Source organism: Planococcus citri, chromosome 1 (assembly GCF_950023065.1).
Source record: "Planococcus citri chromosome 1, ihPlaCitr1.1, whole genome shotgun sequence".
In the NCBI taxonomy this organism is placed as follows: Eukaryota; Metazoa; Arthropoda; class Insecta; order Hemiptera; family Pseudococcidae; genus Planococcus; species Planococcus citri.
In genome coordinates, this window is record NC_088677.1 from 6290523 (window position 1) to 6316394 (window position 25872).

The following is a 25872-nucleotide window of genomic DNA, read 5'->3' on the forward strand; positions in this document are numbered from 1 at the left end:
TGAAATTCAGTACCCACAGACCTTTTTTGCAACTTTTCCGAGTCAATTGATGGTGTTGAGTCTTCCTGGAGCCTCCAGCAGACTTGTGGATTCTCCAGTGCTCGCAAAAAATTTGTAAATCAGGTCAAAATGAAATTCAGTACCCATAAACTTTCTTTGAAACTTTTCTGAGTTGATTGGCGATGATTTTGAGTCGTCCTGGAGCCTCCAGCAGACTTGCGGATTCTCCAGTGCTCGCAAAAAATTTGTAAATCAGGTCAAAATGAAATTCAGTACCCATAAACTTTTTTGCAACTTTTCTGAGTTGATTGGCGATGATTTTGAGTCGTCCTGGAGCCTCCAGCAGACTTGCGGATTCTCCAGTGCTCGCAAAAAATTTGTAAATCAGGTCAAAATGAAATTCAGTACCCATAAACTTTTTCGCAACTTTTCTGAGTTGATTGGCGATGATTTTGAGTCGTCCTGGAGCCTCCAGCAGACTTGCGGATTCTCTAGTGCTCGAAAATTTTTTTGTAAATTAGGTCAAAATGAAATTCATTACCCAAGAACCTTTTTTGAAACTTTTCTGAGTCAATTGGCGATGGTTCTGAGTAGTTCTGGAGCCTCCAGCAGACCTGCGGATCCTCCAGTGTTCCAAAAAATTTTCATAAGTCAAGTTGAAATAAAATTCAGTACCCAGAAACTTTTTTTGAAATTTTTCTGAGTCAATTGGTGACAGTTTTGAGTCGACCTGGAGCCTCCAGCGGATTTTTGGATTCTCCAGTTTTTAAAGAATATCCATAAATTTAGACTCAAAATGAAATTCAGCGCCTAAAACCTCAGTTTAATCTTCTTTGTGACCCTTTCCGACCAATTTTTGGAACTTATTTTTAAAATTGGTTGATACCGCGGGTTCAAATCCAAAATTTTCTCCAGCAATTATTTTTGAAAAAGATAGAAAATTCATCCTTTGCGAACGAATAAACAAAAAGTGCTAAAATTTGTTTTGTAGGTATCTTATGTTTAACCTCTCGAGTCAAAGGATGATGGTTGGAGTAGTTCTGGAGCCTCCAGTAGATTTTCGGATTCTCCAGTGCTCGAAAAAAATTTCGTAAATCAGATCAAAATGAAATTCAGTACCCGTAAACCTTTTTTGCAACTTTTCTGAGTCCATTGGCGATGATTTTGAGTCGTCCTGAAGCCTTCCAGCAGATTTGCGGATCCTCCAATGCTCGAAAAAAAAAATCCGTAAATCAAATCAAAATGAAATTCAGTACTTACCCATAAACCTTTTTTTGCAACTTTTCTGAGTTGATTGGTAATGGTTCTGAGTCGTCCTGGAGCCTCCAGCAGACTTGTGGATTCTCCAGTGCTCGCAAAAAAATTTGTAAACCAGGTCAAAAATGAAATTCAGTACCCATAAACCTTTTTTGCAACTTTTCTGAGTTGATTGGCAATGGTTCTGAGTCGTCCTGGAGCCTCCAGCAGACTTGTGGATTCTCTAGTGCTCGCGAAAAAATTTGTAAATCAGGTCAAAATGAAATTCAGTACCCATAAACCTTTTTGCAACTTTTTTGAGTCAATTGGCGATGATTTTGAGTCGTCCTGGAGCCTCCAGCAAATTTGCGGATTTTCCAATGCCCGAAAAAAATCCCTAAATCAAATCTAAATGAAATTCGGTATCCATAAACCTTTTTTGCAACTTTTCTGAGTCGTCCTGGAGCCTCCAGCAGACTTGTGGATTCTCTAGTGCTCGCAAAAAAATATGTAAATCAGGTCAAAAATGAAATTCAGTACCCATAAACCTTTTATGAAACTTTTTTGAGTCAATTGGCGATGGTTCTGAGTAGTTCTGGAGCTTCCAGCAGCCTTGCGGATTCTCCAGTGCGCGAAAATTTTTTTGTAAATCAGGTCAAAATGAAATTCAGTACCCACAGACCTTTTTTGCAACTTTTCCGAGTCAATTGATGGTGTTGAGTCTTCCTGGAGCCTCCAGCAGACTTGTGGATTCTCCAGTGCTCGCAAAAAATTTGTAAATCAGGTCAAAATGAAATTCAGTACCCATAAACTTTCTTTGAAACTTTTCTGAGTTGATTGGCGATGATTTTGAGTCGTCCTGGAGCCTCCAGCAGACTTGCGGATTCTCCAGTGCTCGCAAAAAATTTGTAAATCAGGTCAAAATGAAATTCAGTACCCATAAACTTTTTTGCAACTTTTCTGAGTTGATTGGCGATGATTTTGAGTCGTCCTGGAGCCTCCAGCAGACTTGCGGATTCTCCAGTGCTCGCAAAAAATTTGTAAATCAGGTCAAAATGAAATTCAGTACCCATAAACTTTTTCGCAACTTTTCTGAGTTGATTGGCGATGATTTTGAGTCGTCCTGGAGCCTCCAGCAGACTTGCGGATTCTCTAGTGCTCGAAAATTTTTTTGTAAATTAGGTCAAAATGAAATTCATTACCCAAGAACCTTTTTTGAAACTTTTCTGAGTCAATTGGCGATGGTTCTGAGTAGTTCTGGAGCCTCCAGCAGACCTGCGGATCCTCCAGTGTTCCAAAAAATTTTCATAAGTCAAGTTGAAATAAAATTCAGTACCCAGAAACTTTTTTTGAAATTTTTCTGAGTCAATTGGTGACAGTTTTGAGTCGACCTGGAGCCTCCAGCGGATTTTTGGATTCTCCAGTTTTTAAAGAATATCCATAAATTTAGACTCAAAATGAAATTCAGCGCCTAAAACCTCAGTTTAATCTTCTTTGTGACCCTTTCCGACCAATTTTTGGAACTTATTTTTAAAATTGGTTGATACCGCGGGTTCAAATCCAAAATTTTCTCCAGCAATTATTTTTGAAAAAGATAGAAAATTCATCCTTTGCGAACGAATAAACAAAAAGTGCTAAAATTTGTTTTGTAGGTATCTTATGTTTAACCTCTCGAGTCAAAGGATGATGGTTGGAGTAGTTCTGGAGCCTCCAGTAGATTTTCGGATTCTCCAGTGCTCGAAAAAAATTTCGTAAATCAGATCAAAATGAAATTCAGTACCCGTAAACCTTTTTTGCAACTTTTCTGAGTCCATTGGCGATGATTTTGAGTCGTCCTGAAGCCTTCCAGCAGATTTGCGGATCCTCCAATGCTCGAAAAAAAAAATCCGTAAATCAAATCAAAATGAAATTCAGTACTTACCCATAAACCTTTTTTTGCAACTTTTCTGAGTTGATTGGTAATGGTTCTGAGTCGTCCTGGAGCCTCCAGCAGACTTGTGGATTCTCCAGTGCTCGCAAAAAAATTTGTAAACCAGGTCAAAAATGAAATTCAGTACCCATAAACCTTTTTTGCAACTTTTCTGAGTTGATTGGCAATGGTTCTGAGTCGTCCTGGAGCCTCCAGCAGACTTGTGGATTCTCTAGTGCTCGCGAAAAAATTTGTAAATCAGGTCAAAATGAAATTCAGTACCCATAAACCTTTTTGCAACTTTTTTGAGTCAATTGGCGATGATTTTGAGTCGTCCTGGAGCCTCCAGCAAATTTGCGGATTTTCCAATGCCCGAAAAAAATCCCTAAATCAAATCTAAATGAAATTCGGTATCCATAAACCTTTTTTGCAACTTTTCTGAGTCGTCCTGGAGCCTCCAGCAGACTTGTGGATTCTCTAGTGCTCGCAAAAAAATATGTAAATCAGGTCAAAAATGAAATTCAGTACCCATAAACCTTTTATGAAACTTTTTTGAGTCAATTGGCGATGGTTCTGAGTAGTTCTGGAGCTTCCAGCAGCCTTGCGGATTCTCCAGTGCGCGAAAATTTTTTTGTAAATCAGGTCAAAATGAAATTCAGTACCCACAGACCTTTTTTGCAACTTTTCCGAGTCAATTGATGGTGTTGAGTCTTCCTGGAGCCTCCAGCAGACTTGCGGATTCTCCAGTGCTCGCAAAAAATTTGTAAATCAGGTCAAAATGAAATTCAGTACCCATAAACTTTTTTGCAACTTTTCTGAGTCAATTGACGATGGTTTTGAGTCGTCCTGGAGCCTCCAGCAGACTTGCGGATTCTCTAGTGCTCGAAATTTTTTTTGTAAATTAGCTCAAAAAGAAATTCAGTACCCATGAACCTTTTTTGAAACTTTTCTGAGTCAATTGGCGACGGTTCAGAGTAGTTCTGGAGCCTCCAGCAGACCTGCGGATCCTCCAGTGTTCCAAAAAATTTTCATAAGTCAAGTTGAAATAAAATTCAGTACCCAGAAACTTTTTTTGAAATTTTTCTGAGTCAATTGGTGTTAGTTTTGAGTCGACCTGGAGCCTCCAGCGAATTTTTAGATTCTCCAGTTTTTAAAGAATATCCATAAATTTAGACTCAAAATGAAATTCAGCGCCTAAAATCTCAGTTTAATCTTCTTTGTGACCCTTTCCGACCAATTTTGGAACTTATTTTTAAAATTGGTTGATACCGATTCAAATCCGAAATTTTCTCCAGCGATTATTTTTGAAAAAAGTGAAAAATTCACCAGTACATGAACGAGTAAACGAAAAAAGCTGAAATTCAGTTTGAACCCTATTTTTGACTTTCCGAAGGAATCGGTGATGGTTTTTAGTCATCCTGGAGCCTCCGGCGGATTTTTGGATTCTCCAGCGCAGCTGTCGCGAAAATTCCATATTAAATAAGGTCAAAATAAAATTCAAAACTTACCAACTTGGATTCACTATCTTTGTAACTCTTTCGAAAAATGTTGGTATGTACTTACTTTAAAATTTTTTTTGATACTGGTCTAAATCCAAAATTTTCTCCAGCAATTATTTTTGAAAATGATAGAAAATTCATCCTTCGCGAACGAGAAAACAAAAAGTGCTAAAATTTGTTTTGTATCTCATGTTTAACCTCTCGAGTCGAAGGATGATGGTTGTGAGTAGTTCTGGAGCCTCCAGTAGATTTTCGAATTCTCCAGTGCTCGAAAAAAATTTCGTAAATCAGATCAAAATGAAATTCAGTACCCGTAAACCTTTTTTGCAACTTTTCTGAGTCCATTGGCGATGATTTTGAGTCGTCCTGAAGCCTTCCAGCAGACTTGTGGATTCTCCAGTGCTCGCAAAAAAATTTGTAAACCAGGTCAAAAATGAAATTCAGTACCCATAAACCTTTTTTGCAACTTTTCTGAGTTGATTGGCAATGGTTCTGAGTCGTCCTGGAGCCTCCAGCAGACTTGTGGATTCTCCAGTGCTCGCAAAAAAATTTGTAAACCAGGTCAAAAATGAAATTCAGTACCCATAAACCTTTTTTGCAACTTTTCTGAGTTGATTGGCAATGGTTCTGAGTCGTCCTGGAGCCTCCAGCAGACTTGTGGATTCTCTAGTGCTCGCGAAAAAATTTGTAAATCAGGTCAAAATGAAATTCAGTACCCATAAACCTTTTTGCAACTTTTTTGAGTCAATTGGCGATGATTTTGAGTCGTCCTGGAGCCTCCAGCAAATTTGCGGATTTTCCAATGCCCGAAAAAAATCCCTAAATCAAATCTAAATGAAATTCGGTATCCATAAACCTTTTTTGCAACTTTTCTGAGTCGTCCTGGAGCCTCCAGCAGACTTGTGGATTCTCTAGTGCTCGCAAAAAAATATGTAAATCAGGTCAAAAATGAAATTCAGTACCCATAAACCTTTTATGAAACTTTTTTGAGTCAATTGGCGATGGTTCTGAGTAGTTCTGGAGCTTCCAGCAGCCTTGCGGATTCTCCAGTGCGCGAAAATTTTTTTGTAAATCAGGTCAAAATGAAATTCAGTACCCACAGACCTTTTTTGCAACTTTTCCGAGTCAATTGATGGTGTTGAGTCTTCCTGGAGCCTCCAGCAGACTTGCGGATTCTCCAGTGCTCGCAAAAAATTTGTAAATCAGGTCAAAATGAAATTCAGTACCCATAAACTTTTTTGCAACTTTTCTGAGTCAATTGACGATGGTTTTGAGTCGTCCTGGAGCCTCCAGCAGACTTGCGGATTCTCTAGTGCTCGAAATTTTTTTTGTAAATTAGCTCAAAAAGAAATTCAGTACCCATGAACCTTTTTTGAAACTTTTCTGAGTCAATTGGCGACGGTTCAGAGTAGTTCTGGAGCCTCCAGCAGACCTGCGGATCCTCCAGTGTTCCAAAAAATTTTCATAAGTCAAGTTGAAATAAAATTCAGTACCCAGAAACTTTTTTTGAAATTTTTCTGAGTCAATTGGTGTTAGTTTTGAGTCGACCTGGAGCCTCCAGCGAATTTTTAGATTCTCCAGTTTTTAAAGAATATCCATAAATTTAGACTCAAAATGAAATTCAGCGCCTAAAATCTCAGTTTAATCTTCTTTGTGACCCTTTCCGACCAATTTTGGAACTTATTTTTAAAATTGGTTGATACCGATTCAAATCCGAAATTTTCTCCAGCGATTATTTTTGAAAAAAGTGAAAAATTCACCAGTACATGAACGAGTAAACGAAAAAAGCTGAAATTCAGTTTGAACCCTATTTTTGACTTTCCGAAGGAATCGGTGATGGTTTTTAGTCATCCTGGAGCCTCCGGCGGATTTTTGGATTCTCCAGCGCAGCTGTCGCGAAAATTCCATATTAAATAAGGTCAAAATAAAATTCAAAACTTACCAACTTGGATTCACTATCTTTGTAACTCTTTCGAAAAATGTTGGTATGTACTTACTTTAAAATTTTTTTTGATACTGGTCTAAATCCAAAATTTTCTCCAGCAATTATTTTTGAAAATGATAGAAAATTCATCCTTCGCGAACGAGAAAACAAAAAGTGCTAAAATTTGTTTTGTATCTCATGTTTAACCTCTCGAGTCGAAGGATGATGGTTGTGAGTAGTTCTGGAGCCTCCAGTAGATTTTCGAATTCTCCAGTGCTCGAAAAAAATTTCGTAAATCAGATCAAAATGAAATTCAGTACCCGTAAACCTTTTTTGCAACTTTTCTGAGTCCATTGGCGATGGTTTTGAGTCGTCCTGGAGCCTCCAGCAGACTTGTGGATTCTCTAGTGCTCGCAAAAAAATATGTAAATCAGGTCAAAAATGAAACTCAGTACCCATAAACCTTTTTTGAAACTTTTCCGAGTCAATTGGCGATGGTTTTGAGTCGTCCTGGAGCCTCCAGCAGATCTACAAATCTTCCAGTTTTCGAAAAAATTCCATAAACAGGGTCAAAATAAAATTAAGCACCTACAAACCTTTTTTGCAACCTTTCCGAGTCAGTTAGTGATGATTTTGAAATAACCTTCATTTTTACCTTTATTTACAGCTCTTCTTTTTCGATAACTGGAGTAACCAAAAATCTGTTGGAGGCTCCATGAATAGCTGGAAACTATCATTATTCGACTTGAGAGGTCGAAAATAAGTGATACATCTAATTTCAGTTTTTTTGTTAACATTACAATCACTCAATCACGAACTGTGAATTTTTCATTTCTTTAAAAAATTGCTGGGGAACATTTTGAATTGAAACCGACACAAACAAATTTTTAAATCGATCGAACAGGTCACAAAGACAATAAACCCAAGTCTTTACTGATCGACACAGTGGACAGATTTTCCCCAAACAAACACTGATGACTTCTGCATAACGAAATCTTCTTTATTAAGTATCTACAAAAAAGTCTAGAAAAATACACATATATATATAATACAAAATACATATACAATAATTGACATCACAATACTCTCGATCGAGGTATAATAAGTTTACGTCACGATGCAGCTAAATACGAAGTAGCCGGAGTAGCTTTTCTACTCTTCATTACTTCTTCTTTAAATTTGGTTATGGTTTCTTGAGCCACCTTGAGTTTCATTTTCTGTTCTTCTATTTCTTTCTGGACTGTTTTTTTCGCCTCTCGTAATTTCTTCACGGTGTCAACTTTCAATTTTTCGACTGAAATTCAACGTAGGAATTATTGACATTGATTTTTTTACACAGTGACACATTAGGATCATCCGATCGTTTTACTCACAATCTGTGTGATGTTTCCATTCACCAGACACATAAGGGATGGGTTTCTTCCTGAGCAGACTACTCATTTGAGCGGTAGGATCTTGGAATATAATCTCTTCGTAATTTTCACAATACACTGGTAAATTAGCCGCAACCGCCTCGTTTGCATCCGGTCCGCTATGAAATAACTTCAGCATATGGTACACGGTCACCTAACAGAAAACTCAACATCATATACAAACCAATTCCACAACAGTCTGCTCTTCATCGAACTGTTTTACGTACCGGTCTTTCGTTCTGATCGTGGAAATATATCTTGATAACGATCTCGAATTCTCCCCAGCCTGTTTCGGAAACCTCGTAAGGCATTTTCATCACTACTCGATTACAGTTACCGTAACTGTCGTGTAATTTGAAGTGGATTTTTTTAATAAACACCGATAGGTCTTCGTTATGATACGGTTTTACGAACACCGTCCACCGGTGGGTACGTCCGTCGTTTCGTTTTTCAGGCAGGTAATGAGCCACGCTACCGTAAACGATCGGTTTGAACATCGTAGTGCCCTGTGAAGAGTGAATTTTCATGTAATAAATACCCATAGTGTGATGGAAATAACTGCGTGAGATGTACGTACTTTTAAGCGACCGCTGAATTCCGATTTGTCGTCTCTGAACGAATCATCCATCGCGGAATCTTTGTTCGCAGCAATACCCGACGATCCTTGAGATATGTAAGACATCTTTATAACCAGTCGATGCTCGGAGTTCGCTTTAAAACATGATTTATTCGATCAAATAGCTCAACTTTTTTCAAATTTCGAGCTTTTTTCAAAAAAAAAAGTGGAAAAATTTGTTTTGATTTTTTTTATTGGCTTGAAGCAGTGAAAAAGTTGAAAATGCGAGCAGCATTGATTGAAAAAAACAACCAATCAGAATCGATTATGTTCGTTCGAGTGTTTTTTCGATCGATTGTCGTCTCGGTGTGTTTCACGATGCTGCTTAAAATGCCAAGGTTCGCAAGCCAAAAAATGCAATTTTACTTCTTCCGAAATGTTTTTCATTTTTCTTCAACTCGCGAAATTTTAATTTAACGGCGTTTATTTTAAACTAATTAAGTAATTATCGTATCGGTGTGCGTTTAATAATCGTCTCGTTACTCTCGTTGAAGTTCCCAACTCGATATTCGCCATTTATTGTATATTACTTGCGTACGACGAGTGTGTTTATAACTCTCCATGGCACTAAATCCAGCCTACGAAACTATCGGCAAATCATTCGTTGAACAATATTACTTATTGTTCGATGATGTTAACCAGAGACCAAATTTAGCCAATCTGTACAATGTAAGTATAAATTTCTATATTCGAATAGAACCTAGTCATATTTCATGTCGTACGATTCGTTGCAGTTCACCGCTGTTTGTCTCAAACCTAGGCCAACAGAGTGAACAAAATCGTGCCTACTGCATCGTTTTCTAATTCATATATATTCATTCAGCCTCTCGAACTTATCTAATAGGTTGATAAATTGCGATAGAATGATGATGAAAGAAGCTGAGTCATGTAGGTATCGAGACAGATGTGTTTTCGAGAGTTGTAGTCGTTGCACGACCAATGAACTATTGAACAGTTCAAAGTACACAGCGTTGATTGACTCGGTACTCTGAGAATATATTAACATCTCTTCGAACACCAAGATGACGTAAAAAAAATGCATTCGTCGTATTCTGTTGCTAATTTTATCAACCATGTGTTTCGAATCGGTGTTACGTAATGATAACTTTGATACGAGAAATTGTTTCGTTACTAATATATGTTTGTTTTGCAGGCTGAAACCTCGTTCATGTCATTTGAAGGGATTCAATTACAAGGAGCTCAAAAAATAATGGAAAAATTAAACGTAAGTTGATCCTGGCAGCTTTCACCTTGCATCATTCTTGATTTCACTTCTAAACTTTTCATGTGTGATTTGATTGTTTTCAGAGCTTAGGATTTCAAAAAATAGCCAGGCAAATATCAGCTATCGATTCTCAACCCATGTTCGACGGTGGCATACTCATTAACGTATTTGGACGCTTGAAGGTAACTAATTAGCTTAATTATCCATTCGATTTGGTTATTTTGTTAAGGAACAGAATACACAGTACGAAATATTGTATTTTATAGACTGATGAAGATCCACCTCACGCTTATAGTCAAGTATTCGTTTTGAAACCGATCGGAAACAGTTTTTATTTACAACACGATGTGTTCAGACTGATCATACACGACAGTGCTTAATCGCAGAGCAAACTACTTTCGTCTTATTTATTGTTTTAATTCAGTTTGTTGGAACATTGTTGAAGAAAAAGAAACGAATAATGGAATGTACATTGTACAGTAATATGTATTTTTTTTTCCTACGATCGCATATGTTTTGAAAGTTACAACGTTTTACTATATTTTAGTGTATATATTTTATAATTTTGAAAATACTATTATTCTTGAAATACATCCGAGGCATGTTTTATATAAATACCCTATAACACTACTACATTCTAGTATATTTTTACACCACTAATCACAGAAACGAATGTATAAAATAAATACTACATACGAAAACGTCTTGTCGTTGTACTTGTGTATCGTTGATTTAAAGTATTTGATCGTGTGTTCGCTCTGCGAATAATAATACTATTAAATTGGAAGATAATACTTAACAAAATATTATATTAAAAAGCGTTAAAACAAAAAGAAACGAAAACGAGTAAGTACGAAGGTAACTGAAAAAAAAAAAAAACGAAACGAGAGAAAGGTAACAAAAAAATATTATAGATTAGGTACACAGAATACGATATCAAATAGTCATGAGAGAAAAAAACAAGGGTAACAGAAACGTAATTAAAAATGCATTTTACAGTCTAATCGTAAGCTTATCATTTTTCAGATTTCTTCTCGTTGGATTTATCTTTATCGTCGGATTTGAACAGCAAGGGGAACATTCCAAGCAGACAGCCAATTGTAACACCAATCGTTCGTCCCTGTGAACATCAACTTGTTCAATTTGATCGTGAACACGAATAAATCGAAATGGAAACGTACCAAATTAGCAAATAAACGAGATTTGCTCATGTTCATTTGAATGGGAGACAGAGCAGGCTGTTTTACTCCCAGTTTTGAAGCTGCTTTCTCCACGTAATACGCTGAACCGATACCCATTATGTCTGAGAATGTGTTACCGAGTGCTGCAGCTGCCATTGTCGATAAGGTAATCAACGATCCTAAAGTCATCTCGATCGAGTCTCCCTGTAAGTACACAGTATTATGATTTGTGTTTCAGATTTCTGTCAATGTTGTTATTCGAACTGATGAGATGCTTACGCCGATAATCATGATGGAATTATCCAAGAATCCAAATCCAATGAAAGGTACTGCGTTGTAAATTCCAACTAGAAATGTTTAGTTAGGTTAGAATGTGAGAAATTGGTACGATGGTTTCTAAAAACTGTACGAAATGTATAATAATTTACCTTGTAAGAGCTGACGATGTGTTGGCTTCGGTGTAGATTCCTCTGAAATCACACATCAAACTATTTCACAAACACACATCGAGATAATTAATTAAATTACTTATAATACTTACGACATTCCTCTTTATTTTCAGACATGCACAAATCAAGATGAATTGTGAACCGAAGAACTCATATAGAAGAAATTCGTATACCATTTACCAGTCCAAATACTTACCAACTTTACGTATAAACCAGTCATCTGGTAATGGACAATAAGAACCAGTTGCATCTACATCGTTGGACTCGGCTACTTTGCTCGGCCTTCCCAGTTTCGTTCTCCATCGATAAGCTGCCAATTGACCTGTGAAAAGTAAGATACCAGTTTGCTGTAGTGTGAATTTACGTTATAGTTGTATTAGTTATTGATTATAGTGTTTTGATTCAGGTACCTCTGAAGTCGGCCTTGGTCTCTTCTGATTCTATGGTTTTTAAAGCGATCATCAACTGTTGACGTTGTTCGGTATCTAATTTCGATACCAATTCTTGGACCCAATTGTTCGGTAACGTAGATAAATGCCTAGGTTTACGAAAGATTACCTCATTTGTACGTATTGATGGAATTCCATTCGAACAGCTTCGAAGACGTAACAAGTGACCGAATTTATGAATACTCATTTCAAGCTCGATTTTTCAAGGATTATAAAATATTGACGAGGTATTCAACGAGGTGAGTGTATAGTTATCGTTGAAAAATGCATTACGGATTCTATTCTAGAAAAGTTTAATAGAAAAACACGATAATTAGGTTTAAAAAATCGATTATTTTTACATTTTTCGTAATTTTTTGAAAGAATATTTTCATTTTCTATCTTTGTTTATGAAAATCAGTGCTGCCATTTTCATAATTTTAAATTTTCATGTGCAGCGAACCTGGCGAGTAAACTGGGAACTAAAAAAATCACAGTTAAACAGTGATGGAAAACTGAAACTGAAACTGAAACTGAAACTGGTTAAAAACTTGAACTGAAATGGAGAAACTGAAACTAAAACTGAAACTAGAACTGAAATGAGAAAAACTGAAACTGAAAACTGAAAACTTGAACTGAAAAAAATAAAACTGAAACTGAAAACTAAAAACTTGAACTGAAAAAAATAAAACTGAAACTAACCAGTGTTGTCATAACGAAATTTTTTTCCGTTATGTTATATCGTTTCGTTTCAGAATTGTGAAATTTTTCGTTATGTTATTTTTCCGTTATTTCGTTACACAGATAATTCCGTTACGTTATGTTTTCCGTTTATCGTTATTATATCATTTCATTTTTCCGTTATTTTGTTATTTCGTTTCGTTTTTCGTTATAGTACAAAAATGCCCAAATTGGGGGTTACTCTGAAAAAACTGAAAAAAGTACAAAATGTTTCAAAAATTTCTCAGTATTGGGGTTGAAAATTTTTGTGGGGATACGTACTAAGGATATACATAATACATAACTTCCAGAAAAATTTTCAAAATCGGTCAACATGGGGCTGAGAAAAGCGTTATTGAAATTTCAGAAAAGGGGGGTCCAAAAAGGGGTGGGGGTGTGGATCTGAAATTTTTCACGCGCAAGTTTCTCCATCGTACCCACCTTCCATGCTGATATGAACTCGAATGCTTTCGGGGACCATTTCACCCCCCTTAGGCGCCTATATCCTTTATGTATTTTTCAGGAAACCCCCCTTTTTTGAATAGTTGTACCCCCTTGAACATACAAGGAAAGTTGATACATCATTAGATCGGAAATTTGACATAGATTCTTTTATGTTTTATCTAACCACATATTTTTCGCTAAAATGCAATGCGGGGGAGAAAATGGCGAAAAACTGTGCTAGGGGGTACAAATGTGGGTCTGGGGGGAGAAGCTCCAGGCGGATTTAGGGTGGGTTTTAGTATGTCATTTAGGACACCATCCGACCATCCTGAGCATTTTGGCGCAAAAATAATTTCTAATTCGACTGGACTACTTTTATTAATTAATAATTTTTTAATCATTTTGCAAACTTTTTTAAAAATTTTGTACATTTCTCATTTTTTTTTAATCAATGCTTAGTAAAAAAAAACGGAAAAAAACGAAAAAAATAACGGAATTTTTTCCGTTTTTCCGTTTTTCGTTTCGTTATGCCACAAAGATTTTTTCATAACGTTATAATTTCGTTATCGTTTCTTCTGTAGAAAATTTCGTTTTCGTTTATCGTTACGTTATTATAACGGAAAAAATTCCGGTTTTTTCCGTTTTTTCGTTTTTTCGTTACGTTATGAATAACGTTATGACAACACTGCTAAAAACTAAAAACTTGAACTGAAATGTAAAAGTTTTGCCATCCACTGAATTTTGTCGACAAAATCATCAATCTATTTTCAAAATTTTCATTTTTTCAAAAGCTTTTGCCCTCGCTTCGCTCGGGCCAATTTGAATTAAACCCCTGCTTTCCGCTAAGAGTCAGAAGTCAGAGTTTGAAAAAACAATTGTTGAAATTTAGAAAAAGTTGAATTCAGAAAAACCAAATGGCGAATTCTCTCAATAAAATTGATATTGTTCTAATTTTTGATCAACAAAATATTATCCAATCTTTTGCCCTCATCGAGTAGCCAGCCTGGGTCAAATGTCAATTGTCATTGTCAATTTGATTCTCTTTTCAGGGTTACAATTTCAAAAAACCTATTGAATTTGAAAAATGTTGAGATCAGAAAAACCTAATTAAAATTGATATTATTCTACTTTTTAAATCATAAATTTTCCCAAACTGAAAACTTTTGGCCTTGCATTGCAGGGGCCATTCAAAATGCTACTTGTAAGTATACAAAAAATGCAAATTTTTCACTTTTTCTGAACAGAACTGATGAACTGAACTACTGGATTTTCAAAGTTTTTTTTTTTGATACTACAGTGCTCACTGCTCAGCACGTTAATTATAAAATTTTGATTATTGTGGCAAAATAACAATTTATTGTCGGGACAAGGACGATGCAATCCTCCTTCCAAGTAGCATACTATTAACTTGTCTTTTTTTCAGCCCCCAGGCCATGATTTTATTTATTCATGCTTAATTTTTGAGTTTGAAATGTTTGAATTTGAAATATGAAGTTTCTGTTGCCAAGTAGCAAATTAGATTATAGTCGGGGAGCCCACTAAGGAAAAATTGCACCCCTTCCCCCGATCGATCATCCGGGGCAACTTTTTTCTTAAAGGGGGAGTCCTAAGGAACATTTCTAGCCCTTGTACTCAAAAAAAAGTGGCCCTACTTACAAAATGGTGGCCATTTTGATTGACAGGTCAGTCGAAATCGCAGATTTTGCGTTCCAACATAGGGCTTGCACAAAATTTTTCAAACTGTACAAAGGTATATCGAAAGATCAAGCAAAAATTTATTACCTGTCAACATTTCAAGTGTTAAAGTACGTTTTTCGATTTTTGGCGAATTTTTGAAAATCAAATTTAGGTCAAAAATGAGAGGAAAAATCAAAATTTCGCCAAATAGACCAAGAAAGCTGAAATTTGGGATACACCCTATTTTCGGCATGCTAAATCTATTGGAAACTGTTTCAAACCGTTTCGAGCAGTTCTGGAGCCTCCAGCAGATTTTTGAAACTCGAAATTCCCATCAAAATTTCATTAAGTAAATGGAGTTGGATAGCCAAAATTTACTCTGCAAACTAATTTCAATACGCTACGAAGTCAACTGCAGGGGGATTTTAAGTCGTTTTGGAGCCTCCGGCGACTTTTTGAAAATTACTGGAGCCTCCATCAGATTTTTGAAACTTTATAAATTTCCTAAAAATTTCATCAAACGGAGATGGAAAGTCAAAATTCATTCTGCAAACTAATTTCAATACGCTACGAAGTCGTCTGCTAGTGGATTTCAAGACGTTTTGGAGCCTCCAGCGACTTTTTGAGAGATCATGTGGTGTTTTTAGGAAAATTGAAATTTCAAAAAAGTAGCTGGAAGCTTCAAAATCATTTAAAACCATTTGAAACCACCACGTAGTCGACTTCATATCGTATTGAAATTAGTTTGCGAAGTAAATTTCAGCTTGCCAACTCTATTTGGTAAAATGTTTCGGGAATTTCAAGTTTCAAAAATCTACTGGACGCTCCAGTAATTTTCAAAAAGTCGTTGGGAAGCTTCAAAATGATTTGGATCCACTTGAAGTCGTTTTCAGAGGATGTTAAAATTGGAGTGTAGAGTAAATTTAAGCTTTCCATCGCCATTTGATGAAATTTTGTAAAAATTTAAAGTTTCAAAAATCTGATGGAGGCTCCAGGAATAATCAAAAAGTCGCCGGAGGCTACAAAACGACTTGAAATTCACCTGCAGTACTTCGTAGCGCATTGACATTAGTTTACAGAATAAATTTCAGCTTTCCAACTCCATGTTGGTGAAATTTTGTGGGAATTTCGAGTTTCAAAAATCTGCTGGAGGCTCCAGAACTGCTCGAACCGGTTTGAAACAGTTTCCAATCGATTTGTCATGTCGAAAATAAGGTGTATCCCAAATTTCAGCTTTCTTGGTCTATTTGGTAAAATTTTGATTTTTTTCTCTCATTTTTGGAGTAAATTTGATTTTCAAAAATTCACTAAAAATCGAAAAACGTACTTTAGCACTTGAAATTTTGACAGGTGATAAATTTTTGCTTGATCTTTCGATCTACCTTTGTACGGTTTAAAAAAATTTGTGCAAGTCCTATGTTGGAACACGAAATCAGCGATTTTGGCTCACCTGTTAATCGAAATGGCCGCCATTTTGTAAGTAGGGCCAAGTTTTTTTTTGAGTACAAGGGCTAGAAATGTTCCTTAGGACTTCCCCTTTAAGAAAAAAGTTGTCCCGGAGGATCGACGAGGGGGTACAATTTATCCTTAAGTGGGCTCCCTGACTATTAAATTAATGTATGAGGATAAAAAAATTCATGAAAGAAAAGAAAATTTTTTTTTCATTTCGTTTTGAACCTTAATACCTAAATGATGAAAACTGAAACTGAAATGAAAAACTGAAACTAAAAACTTGAACTGAAAAAATCAAAACTGAAAACTGAAACTAAAAACTTGAACTGAAAAAAGTAAAACTGAAACTGAAAACTGAAAACTTGAACTGAAAAAAATAAAACTGAAACTAAAAACTGAAAACTTGAACTGAAAAAAATAAAACTGAAACTAAAAACTAAAAACTTGAACTGAAATGAAAAAGTTTTGCCATCACTGCAGTTAAAACTTCTAAAAACTTCTTTCGAATACAGCGATCCTGGCGGTCAAACTGAGAACTAGAAAGCTCACTGTTCAATATTTTTCTCAATTCACCAGGCTTTGTGATTTATTTTGGTGACTTCAGCGAAGTACCGTTAGGCAGTCCGAATTCCATCGTCATCTCCAAATATTTCCTTCAAGCAAACACCAATTTTTCAAGTACGTGTTGAAATTATTATCGCTTGTTATCGTATTATGAGTAACCAACACCGATATGAATAATTTAGTTCGACAGTTCGTTCAGTAAAATCAGTAGTACTTGGTCGATTGTGAAGCTCCATCATCGGTGACCACCATCTTCAACACACCAACGCGCACGTAAAGGAATTTTTATCGCAGATTTAACTTACTATGAGCAATTCATATTCGCCCATCAGTGTTTAGTCATACTTTGAAGATCTCGAAGAAATTAATACCCCTGTGAGTGCAGCAAAATGACCGGTAAGTGTTCGGTGTTACCTTTGTTGACCTATAACAACTACTCATTCGGTAGACCTAACCTCGTGTATCGTTTTACAGATAAACGTAAGAATTTGAAACTAGCTTTCAACCCGCAACAGACGAATTTGAATATTGCCAATGGATACGCATTTCAAAACCAACCGTAAGTATAATTCGTATCTATTGGTACCATTTATAAACACCTGCCACGAGGCTCATTATTCTTTTGTTTCGCGCAGTATTTGGGTGGAAGAAGAGAGACGCCCTAGTCGATCATCTTTACCTAAAGTTCGCCCTTTTAGTCCCGAAGATTTAACGGATACTGCTAAGTAAGTGTAACTGTTATCTTACTTACTGGTAGTTCGATTATCTTATCTACTGTAGTAGTTAATTCAAACAATGACGTGTTTCAAACACTTGCATATTATTTTCCCATTAGAAATCGTAGATTGGCTGAAAGAACTAGGTTTAGGTGAGTTGAATTTCTAGAATGGTTGGGTTTAATCTGCTGGTTTCATTTTCGTACTAATCATCATCGCATCATTTTCTATAACCGTTGGATTAATTACAATTGGGAATCCATGTTTTCGTACTTACATCATATCTCGGTGTTTTTGTAACAGAATGTTGTGATTTAGGTGTTTGTAATTTTAATGATGTGTGTTTTTTCAGGGAAAAGTTCAAACTATATCCGTGTATTCAAACGACTGGAAAACTGCAAGTTTCGCCGGATTCGGTTCGTATTCTACGAATAGCTTTTATTGTACCACTATTAAATATTCCTAGATAAGGCGTAGATTAATTTATTCTATTTAAACAGGTTTACGATTTCACCTGCGAAGATTTACAAGATCTCGGCGAAATTGGACGAGGTGGATTTGGCACCGTGAATAAAATGATACATAAGAAAAGCAACACTGTGATGGCTGTCAAGGTACAGAAAACTTCATATTATGCCTTATACTCGTTTTGTACTCGACTCGGCCATATCAACTGACCTTCGACCTTGATAAATTTATTCTCATGTTTATTCATATATTTTATTTTCGTTTACGCAGCGAATACGTTCAACAGTTGACGAAAAAGAGCAGAAACAACTGCTCATGGATTTAGAAGTAGTGATGAAATCCAACGACTGCCCTTATATTGTTCAATTTTACGGCGCCTTATTCAAAGAGGTGTGTAATCTGTCGATGAATATTTTAAAATCTTAGTTAACTTATTGTAATTGTTTAAGGTTCTAAATGCCTTCGTTATTCGTCGTGTTTTGTTTCAAGTTTTGGAACTAATTCGCTTCTGTTGTTGTTTTTTTTTTTTTTAGGGAGATTGTTGGATTTGTATGGAGTTAATGGACACGTCGCTCGATAAATTTTATAAATTCATTTACGAAAGACTACAAGAAAGGATACCGGAGATCATTTTGGGTAAAATAACCGTAGCGGTGAGTGTTTTTTCGAGTTTGTTTCGTTTCGTGAAAGATTTTTTTTGCTATATATGAGCTGTTTCACTGTTTACAGACGGTGAAAGCTTTGAATTACTTGAAAGAGAAGTTGAAGATAATTCATCGTGATGTGAAGCCTAGCAATATTCTACTAGATAAGAAAGGGAACATTAAATTGTGTGATTTCGGTATTTCCGGCCAGTTAGTTGATTCGATAGCGAAAACACGAGATGCCGGATGTCAACCGTACATGGCTGTAAGTGTTTTATTTTATTGTTTTTTTTTTCTTCACTCATTCTGTATGCAAATTAGCGAATATACATACATGTAGGTCATAAGTCTAACGTAATAATGAACCTCGAGTAATACTTACTGGGGTTTGTAGCTCAGACCCGAAGTTTTATAATTATATTCCTGAAATTTCGTGCATCTCCTTGGAAAGGGATTAGTGGGGGGGGGGGGCTCAAGAGGATCTATATTTTGATTTTTCGACCATAATTTTTTCAAAATAACGCAGATACGAAAAAAATATTTCAACCCGAGTCAACTCTATTCGACTATTTTACCAAGCCTGAAGTGTATAGAATCGGAATATGGTGTAGAATAACGAACACTGGATCACTGGCTCTTCATTTCGAAAATAAGTGGTGGGGGGATTTTGGCCTGAGCTGAAAAATGTCAGATATTTGATGCGGCATATCGTTTGCTAGGGTTTTTGGTACGCTGAGTACAAATATCGACTTAAGTTTTCGATCTAATTCTTCCAAATCTTAATAATGGCACCTTAATTTGATCTAAAGATGATGTAAAAAAAAAAAAATGATTGCCACGTGACACACGTTTTCTGATTATTTGATTATTCGAACCCCTTATTACTTTCTTTGGAATTTAATGGACTGAAAATTTCAGTTTTTTTTTCACGATTCGGGCCGAGCAAGGTCGCATATCAATTTTTTCCAATTAATTTCGAAACATGTAAATTTTTTACAAATTTTGCCTTGAAATTGTTTTTCTTCGTTGAATAATATAAAATTGACCACTTGCCTTATCTTATCACTTATCAGTGCGTAGGACAGAGGACGCAAGCTGGCACACTACAACCTTTGCTCGGCCTGAATTCTCTTTTCATGGTCTATAAAAAAAATTGAAAAAGTATCGAAACTTTCGCTCGAACATAATTTTTTGATCTTGAAGTAAAGGATGAAAGACAATGAGGTAATTTATCAGGGGACTTTGCATCATAACAAAATGGGTTAAAATTTCGCGAAAAATTCAAATATTTCGATGAAAATGTTTTTCGAGCTTTTTCGAAGATTTTTCAGCCCAAATTAGAGTCATGATTTTTAGTGTTTCGAAAATAAAAGCCACGCGATGTATCAAAATGAGTTACAAAATGTTGCAAAAAATTCAGTTGTTGCCTCGAATATGTCAAGTGAGAAATTTTGAAGAATATTTAGCCCGAAAGTAGGCTCAGACTTCGAGGATTTTGGAAAAAAAATTATGATGCTGTTTGAATTCGAGCTCCTGCTATCTAGGGCTTGTATTCGGTTACTTTTTGAGTAATCAAGTTGCCAAATTTGCTACAAGTAACTTCTGGTCAGTTTTGAAAAAATTTTGGTTACGAAAGTTTCTTTTTTTTTAATTTTTCCTAATCTCGGTCTTAATTTTTGAAGAAAGTAGGAAAAAGTGACTCGCTTTCTGCTAAAAATACTCAAATAGTAACGAATTCCGCCTGCCAAGAATTTCTAAATTGTGTAATTTCTTGCAAAAAAAAAAAATTGAAAAGCTCAATTTTTCCAAAAAATTTTAAGCCTTGCTTTTTTGGCAGGAATTGTTAATAATTGCCCAGAAAAGGAAAAAAGTATCGCATTTTTCGCAAAAATTGCGAAAAGGTATTGCTTTTTTTGCCATTGCCAAATATCTTGCTTTTTGCTAAAAATTGACAGTCACATCTTGCTTCTTAGAAAAATTGCCAAAAATACCCCACCCTCCCTTTTCACGTTGTGCAACCTTAACGATGAGCTTTTTTGCCTTGCAAAATACATAGCTCTACTTTTTTTTGTAAAAAATTGTAAAAAAAAATTACTTATTTGCCAATAAGTAGGTAATAATGTGAAAAATTCTTGTTTTTTGCTGAAATTGTCTCAAAGTCTTTCTTTTTATCAAAATTTCTCGTTTTTTTTTTTTTTTTTTTTTTTTAGCTAAAGCTAAATTGCTGGGTATTAGGTCTCGATTTTTTCCCATAAATTACTCAAAAGTCTCTTTTTTTGCCCAAAAATTTCCAAAAAAGTCTTGCTTTTTGCAAAAATTGTCAAAATCTTGCATTTTGCAAATAAAGGTTAATTTTTCAGTCTTTTTTTTTCCAGTTAAAATTAGCAAAAAGTTTCGCTTTTGCTTAAATTGTCGAGGAAGTTTCATTTCTTGTCAAAAATTGCTAAAAGATGATAAATTTGTGTTTTTTAAATTCCAAAAGGTCTTTTCTTTTGTTAAAATTGTTGAAAGTTTTGCTTTTTTCCAGAAATCCCAATATCCAAAAAAAACGTACAATTTTTTAAATCAAAAAGCTGCAAAATTTATTGTTTGGCGAAAATTGCAAAAAAAGCTATCACTTGTTTGGCACTAATTGCCCAAAAGTTCTGGTTTCTGCTAAAATTGTACTCACTTCTATCGCTTTGTATTTTCAGATTTCAATTAAATACGAAAAGTCCTCATTTTTTTTTGCTTATTTTTTGGTTACTTTATGATTTCGAGCTTTTTTGGTTAAAAGTTGATTTTATTTATTTGGGGGAGAGGGGGGGTTACTTACGAGCCCTGTCCGGGTAGACGTAATATTTTTTCCAAACTGCTTGAAATCTAACCCTATAATTTCGGGCTCAATGACTCTTCAAAATTTCCCCTAACACATTTTCGTTATAACAATTTGATTTTTGATTGATCACGAAATAATTCTTCAGGAATGCTGAAAGTCATCGCCCAATTTCGAGCTCAATAATTTTTCAAAAAACATTTCATTGCGATTTGTAATTCTTGAAAAATTTCAACTCATTTTGATTCGTTGCATGATTTTTTTCCAAATTGCTTATAAATCATTTTCGTTGTAAAATGTACTTCAATTTCTCGTGATGAAATTTCAACTCATTTCAATGGGTTGCGTGACTCTTTTCCAAAGCCTCCCAAAATCATTACCCAATTTTCAGCTTAGAACTTTTGAAAACAGCTCGAAAAACATGTTCGTTGAAATATTTAAATTTCTTGCTAAATTTCAATCAATTTTGATTGGTTATGCGACACTTTTTTTGGATGCCAATGAAACTTTAAATTTCATCAAACGGAGATGGAAAGCTGAAATTTACTCTGCACTTCAATTTTAACACCTTATGAACACGACTGCAGATGGGTTCAAGTTATTTTGGAGCCTCCAGTAGATTTTTGAAACTTGAAATTTCCTCAAAATTTCATTAAACGGAGATGGAAAGGCGAAATTTACTCTGCACTTCAATTTTAACACCCTCTGAACACGACTTCAGGTGGGTTCAAGTTATTTTGGAGCCTCCAGCGACTTTTTGAAAATTACTGGAGTCTCCATCGGATTTTTGAAACTTGAAATTCCCACAATATTTCATCAAACAGAGTTAGCAAGCTGAAATTTACTTCGCAAAGTAATTTCAATACAATATGAAGTCGACTACATGGTGATTTCAAATGGTTTTGAAGCTTCCGGCTACTTTTTGGAAATTTAAATTTTCCAAAAAAACGCCATACAACCTTTCAAATAGTCGCTGGAGGCTCCAAAACGACTTGAAATCTTATCAGCAGTCGACTTCGTAGCGAATTGAAATTAGTTTGCAGAATGAATTTCGGCTTTCCATCTCCCAAGTTTCAAAAATCTGCTGGAGGCTCCAGTGATTTTCAAAAAGTCTCTGGAGGCTCCATAACGACTTGAAATCCACCTGCAGTTGACTTCGTGGTGTATTGAAGTTAGTTCGCAGGGTAAATTTCGGCTTTCCAACTCTGTTTGATGAAATTTTATGGGAATTTCGAGTTTCAAAAATCTGCTGCAGGCTCCAGTAATTTTCAAAAAGTCGCTAGAGGCTCCAAAACGACTTGAAATCTCCCACCAGTTGACTTCGTAACGAATTGAAATTAGTTTGCTGAATGAATTTCGGCTTTTCATCTCCTTTCAAGTTTCAAAAATTACCGAAGGCTCCAGTAATTTTCAAAAAGTCGCTGGAGGCTCCAAAACGACTTGAAATCTCCCAGCAGTCGACTTCGTATCGAATTGAAATTAGTTTGCAGAATGAATTTCGGCTTTTCATCTCCATGTGATGAAATTTTGAGGAAATTTCAAGTTTCAAAAATCTACTGGAGGCTCCAAAACGACTTGAAATCCACCTGCAGTTGACCTCGTGGTGTTTTGAACAGGGTGTCCACAAGACTGGAAAACCTGGAAAAGTCAGGGAATTTGGTCGGTCTGGAAAAGTCAGGGAATTTCGTAATTTTCACGCAAAATCCTGGAATTTTGAAAAAACGATCAATTGCAAATTTTGGATAAGGATCTGTGATGAAAGAAAAACATTATTTTTTACTGCTCGAAAGACAAATTTTCAGGGTTGGGCATCTACGCGTAGAATAGCCTATTCTACATTTTGGTGTAGAATACGTAAAATTTGATGTAGAATGCGTAAAATGCGTAGAATGCGTAGAATGCGCGTAGAATGTGTAGAATGCGTGTAGAATGTGTAGAATGCGTAAAATACGGTGTAGAATGCGTAGAATGTAACAAAATCACCCATCTGAAAGCCAAAAAAATTGTTTATTAACCAAAAATGCACTTTTGAAAAATGAAAGTTCAACTTTTTTGTTCAGGAAATGAAATTTGAAATATGAATTTGGGTTTTCTTCTTTTGAATTATATAAATTGATTATAACAATTAAGAATTTGATTTGAGAAAAGAAATCAATAGACTTAGGTACGAACTGAACAGAAAAAGTGATAAGACTAGTAATCATAATGCCAAAGCCGAATGAAGCTGTGTTAGGTGAGCTTAATTTCAAAATCATAAAAACTACAGGAAAAGCAGGTGATTTGAAATACGTTGCTGGTTACTATTTTGTTCTTGTTCTTTACCTTCCTGTTACTATTTCGTTTTTTTTTTTAGCTTATTGTTCCTCTTATTTTGTTTTTTTAACTTTACTATTGCCATTTCATTTTTTTACATAGGTACCAGCATTAAAATAAATGATGTAAAAAATGAAAAAAATATAAGTATTTTGAAAAAATAAAAATAATCTGCATGTTTATTCTACGTCGTATTCTACGCATTCTACGCATTCCACGCATTCTACATTTGTTTCAGGCTATTCTACACGCGCTATTTTACGCGTAGAATGCCCATGTATTCTACATGGTGTATTCTACGGCACAACCCTGCAAATTTTCAAAAGCTTTTGCCCTCGCTTCGCTCGGGCTTGTTTTCTTTTCTTTTTCCGGGTCAAGATGACATTTCTAGATAATAAAAATCAAGTTTTAAAACCAAAAAATGAACTCGAAAAAAACATCGGTTTTAATCATTTCGAAATACAAATTTACAAGAGCTTTCGCCCTCGCTTGGGCCTGTTCTGTTTTTTTTTTTTTGGTCAAAATCAACTTCCTTTGAAAAAAAAAATCATTCAAATTCTAAAATTTTAAAAGCCAAAGAAACTACTTGTTCTCACATGAAAAAACCTCGTTTGTATGCCTCTTGAAATGCAAATTTTCAGAAGTTTTCGCTCGAGCCTGTTCTCTTTTCTTTTTCATAAGTAACTTCTTTCAAAAAAACATCATTCCAATATTAAAATTTGAGAAACCAAAAAATTAAACTCTTTCCGTTAAAAAAAAAACTCGTTTTTAGGCATCTCGAAATTAAAATTTTCAAATGTTCTAGCCCTCGCTTCGCTCGGGCCAATTTGTTTCTCATTTTGAAATAGACAAATTTCACATTTTCAAGCTTCCAAAAATCAAAAAAACAAAGGAAACATTTGATTTTCATAAGTCATATGAATATTGTATCAATCGGCCAAAATTGGTGCATGTTTTATTTATTTATTTTTAATTTAAAAAGTTAATTATCGAAGTTGAGCTGTTTTTTATATTTAAAGAAGTATCCAGTTCGAAGAGAAGCTTATGAAATAAAATCACCCCCCCCCCCAATATCTCTTCTATTAATGTGTGGGGTATGCATAGAAAGTGGGAAAAAATGTTCTGGAAAAATGTAAAAATTGGTCTGGAAAATCATTCCCAGAAATGAGTGGACACCCTGTTTGAAGTTAGTTCGCAGTGTAAATTTCGGCTTTCCAATTCCATTTGACGAAATGTTGTGGGAATTTCGAGTTTCAAAAATCTGCTGGAGGCTCTAGAACTGCTTAAAACGGTTTGAAACGGTTTCCAATTGATTTGGCGTGTCGAAAATAACGTATATCCCAAAGTTCAGCTTCCTTGAACAATTTGGTAAAATTTTGATTTTCCCCCTCATTTTTAGCTCAAATTTGATTTTCAAAAATTCACTAAAAATCGAAAAATCACTTTAGCACTTGAAATTTTGACAGGTGATAAATTTTTGCTTGATCTTGCGATCTACCTTTGTAACGTTGAAAAAATTTCGTGCAAGTCGCATGTTGGAACGCAAAATCTGCGATTTCGGCTGACCTGTCAATCAAAATGGCCGCCATTTTGTAAGTAGGGCCACTTTGTTTTGAGTTCAAGGGCTAGAAATGTTCCTTTGTGCTCCCCCTTTGAGAAAAAAGTTGTCCCGGAGGATCGACCGTGGGGGGGGGGTGCAACAGATCCTTATGCGGGCTCCCCGACTAAGTCTTGACCTATTTTGATTCGTTGCATAACACTTTCTCTTTAAGCTCAAAATTTTTCAAAAAATGAATTTTCATGGAAATATTTGAATCTGCAGCAAAATGTTAATCTATTTCAATTGGTACCTCGACTTCCTAAATCCTACAAATAACGACCCATTTTTAAGCTCAAAATTCTTCAAAAATACTCAAGGTGAATTTCTTGTAAAATTGTAACACATTTTGATCTACAATTCTTCATTTTTACTTTAAAAAAAAAAACACAAATTTTTCAAAAGCTTCTGATTTTTTATGCCTTAAGAATTCCTGTAATTGAACTTTTTTCGCTTGTTGGATTGTGTCAAATATGTACCTGTTGGGCTGAAATTCTTAGGACCTTTTCTTGAAATTTTTTTTTCAAAAAATTGCATACCTACTTACACTTCCCATTTTCAAGATTTTTCAATGATGGGGTAG

The 25872-nt window shown here is 35.3% G+C and overlaps 4 protein-coding genes across 6 annotated transcripts in view; 2 read left to right on the plus strand and 2 right to left on the minus strand.

Annotated features, from left to right (window-relative positions):
• Positions 1-7547: 7547 nt before the first annotated feature.
• Positions 7548-8775, minus strand: Gas41 (YEATS domain-containing protein 4 Gas41). The gene is made up of 4 exons (XM_065364941.1): positions 8558-8775; positions 8208-8486; positions 7942-8134; positions 7548-7862 (listed from the first exon to the last, which is right to left on the minus strand). Exons 1-4 carry the CDS (start codon positions 8660-8662, stop codon positions 7681-7683), a joined length of 759 nt encoding a protein of 252 aa, XP_065221013.1. The 5' UTR covers positions 8663-8775; the 3' UTR covers positions 7548-7680.
• Positions 8776-8949: 174 nt separating this feature from the next.
• On the plus strand, positions 8950-10524 carry LOC135846014 (probable nuclear transport factor 2). The gene is made up of 4 exons (XM_065364956.1): positions 8950-9265; positions 9750-9821; positions 9905-10003; positions 10088-10524. Exons 1-4 carry the CDS (start codon positions 9158-9160, stop codon positions 10199-10201), a joined length of 393 nt encoding a protein of 130 aa, XP_065221028.1. The 5' UTR covers positions 8950-9157; the 3' UTR covers positions 10202-10524.
• Positions 10280-12282, minus strand: LOC135846003 (transmembrane protein 65). Its single transcript, XM_065364927.1, has 6 exons — positions 11862-12282; positions 11648-11773; positions 11431-11472; positions 11282-11349; positions 11003-11206; positions 10280-10941 (listed from the first exon to the last, which is right to left on the minus strand). Exons 1-6 carry the CDS (start codon positions 12085-12087, stop codon positions 10837-10839), a joined length of 771 nt encoding a protein of 256 aa, XP_065220999.1. The 5' UTR covers positions 12088-12282; the 3' UTR covers positions 10280-10836.
• A 4460-nt stretch (positions 12283-16742) lies between these two features.
• Positions 16743-25872, plus strand: part of LOC135846054 (dual specificity mitogen-activated protein kinase kinase 4-like) — a 33089-nt gene continuing 23959 nt past the window's right edge. For 2 of the 3 annotated variants that reach the window (XR_010558877.1, XM_065365029.1), the window contains exons 1-10: positions 16743-16850; positions 16919-17132; positions 17211-17295; positions 17372-17461; positions 17572-17604; positions 17805-17868; positions 17953-18066; positions 18191-18310; positions 18454-18573; positions 18650-18829. Coding sequence is in view for 2 of the 3 variants with exons in the window: in XM_065365029.1 (XP_065221101.1) it covers positions 17126-17132; positions 17211-17295; positions 17372-17461; positions 17572-17604; positions 17805-17868; positions 17953-18066; positions 18191-18310; positions 18454-18573; positions 18650-18829 (813 nt within the window). In the remaining variant the exon portion in view is untranslated. The remainder of the gene's footprint in view (positions 16851-16918; positions 17133-17210; positions 17296-17371; positions 17462-17571; positions 17605-17804; positions 17869-17952; positions 18067-18190; positions 18311-18453; positions 18574-18649; positions 18830-25872) is intronic. The other variant, XM_065365042.1, reaches the window with a different exon arrangement.

Excerpts from the sequence above, each read along its gene's own strand:
- LOC135846003 (XM_065364927.1), bottom strand. The coding sequence starts at position 12,087 with ATGAGTATTCATAAATTCGGTCACTTGTTACGTCTTCGAAGCTGTTCG. Across the intron at positions 11,774-11,861 it reads GACCAAGGCCGACTTCAGAG|GTCAATTGGCAGCTTATCGA; the intron begins GTACCTGAATCA and ends TACTTTTCACAG. Across the intron at positions 10,942-11,002 it reads CTCGTTTATTTGCTAATTTG|GGACGAACGATTGGTGTTAC; the intron begins GTACGTTTCCAT and ends TGATGTTCACAG.
- Gas41 (XM_065364941.1), bottom strand. The coding sequence starts at position 8,662 with ATGTCTTACATATCTCAAGGATCGTCGGGTATTGCTGCGAACAAAGAT. Across the intron at positions 8,487-8,557 it reads AATTCAGCGGTCGCTTAAAA|GGCACTACGATGTTCAAACC; the intron begins GTACGTACATCT and ends CACTCTTCACAG. Across the intron at positions 8,135-8,207 it reads ACGATCAGAACGAAAGACCG|GTGACCGTGTACCATATGCT; the intron begins GTACGTAAAACA and ends GTTTTCTGTTAG.
- LOC135846014 (XM_065364956.1), top strand. The coding sequence starts at position 9,158 with ATGGCACTAAATCCAGCCTACGAAACTATCGGCAAATCATTCGTTGAA. Across the intron at positions 9,822-9,904 it reads AAATAATGGAAAAATTAAAC|AGCTTAGGATTTCAAAAAAT; the intron begins GTAAGTTGATCC and ends GATTGTTTTCAG. Across the intron at positions 10,004-10,087 it reads ACGTATTTGGACGCTTGAAG|ACTGATGAAGATCCACCTCA; the intron begins GTAACTAATTAG and ends TGTATTTTATAG.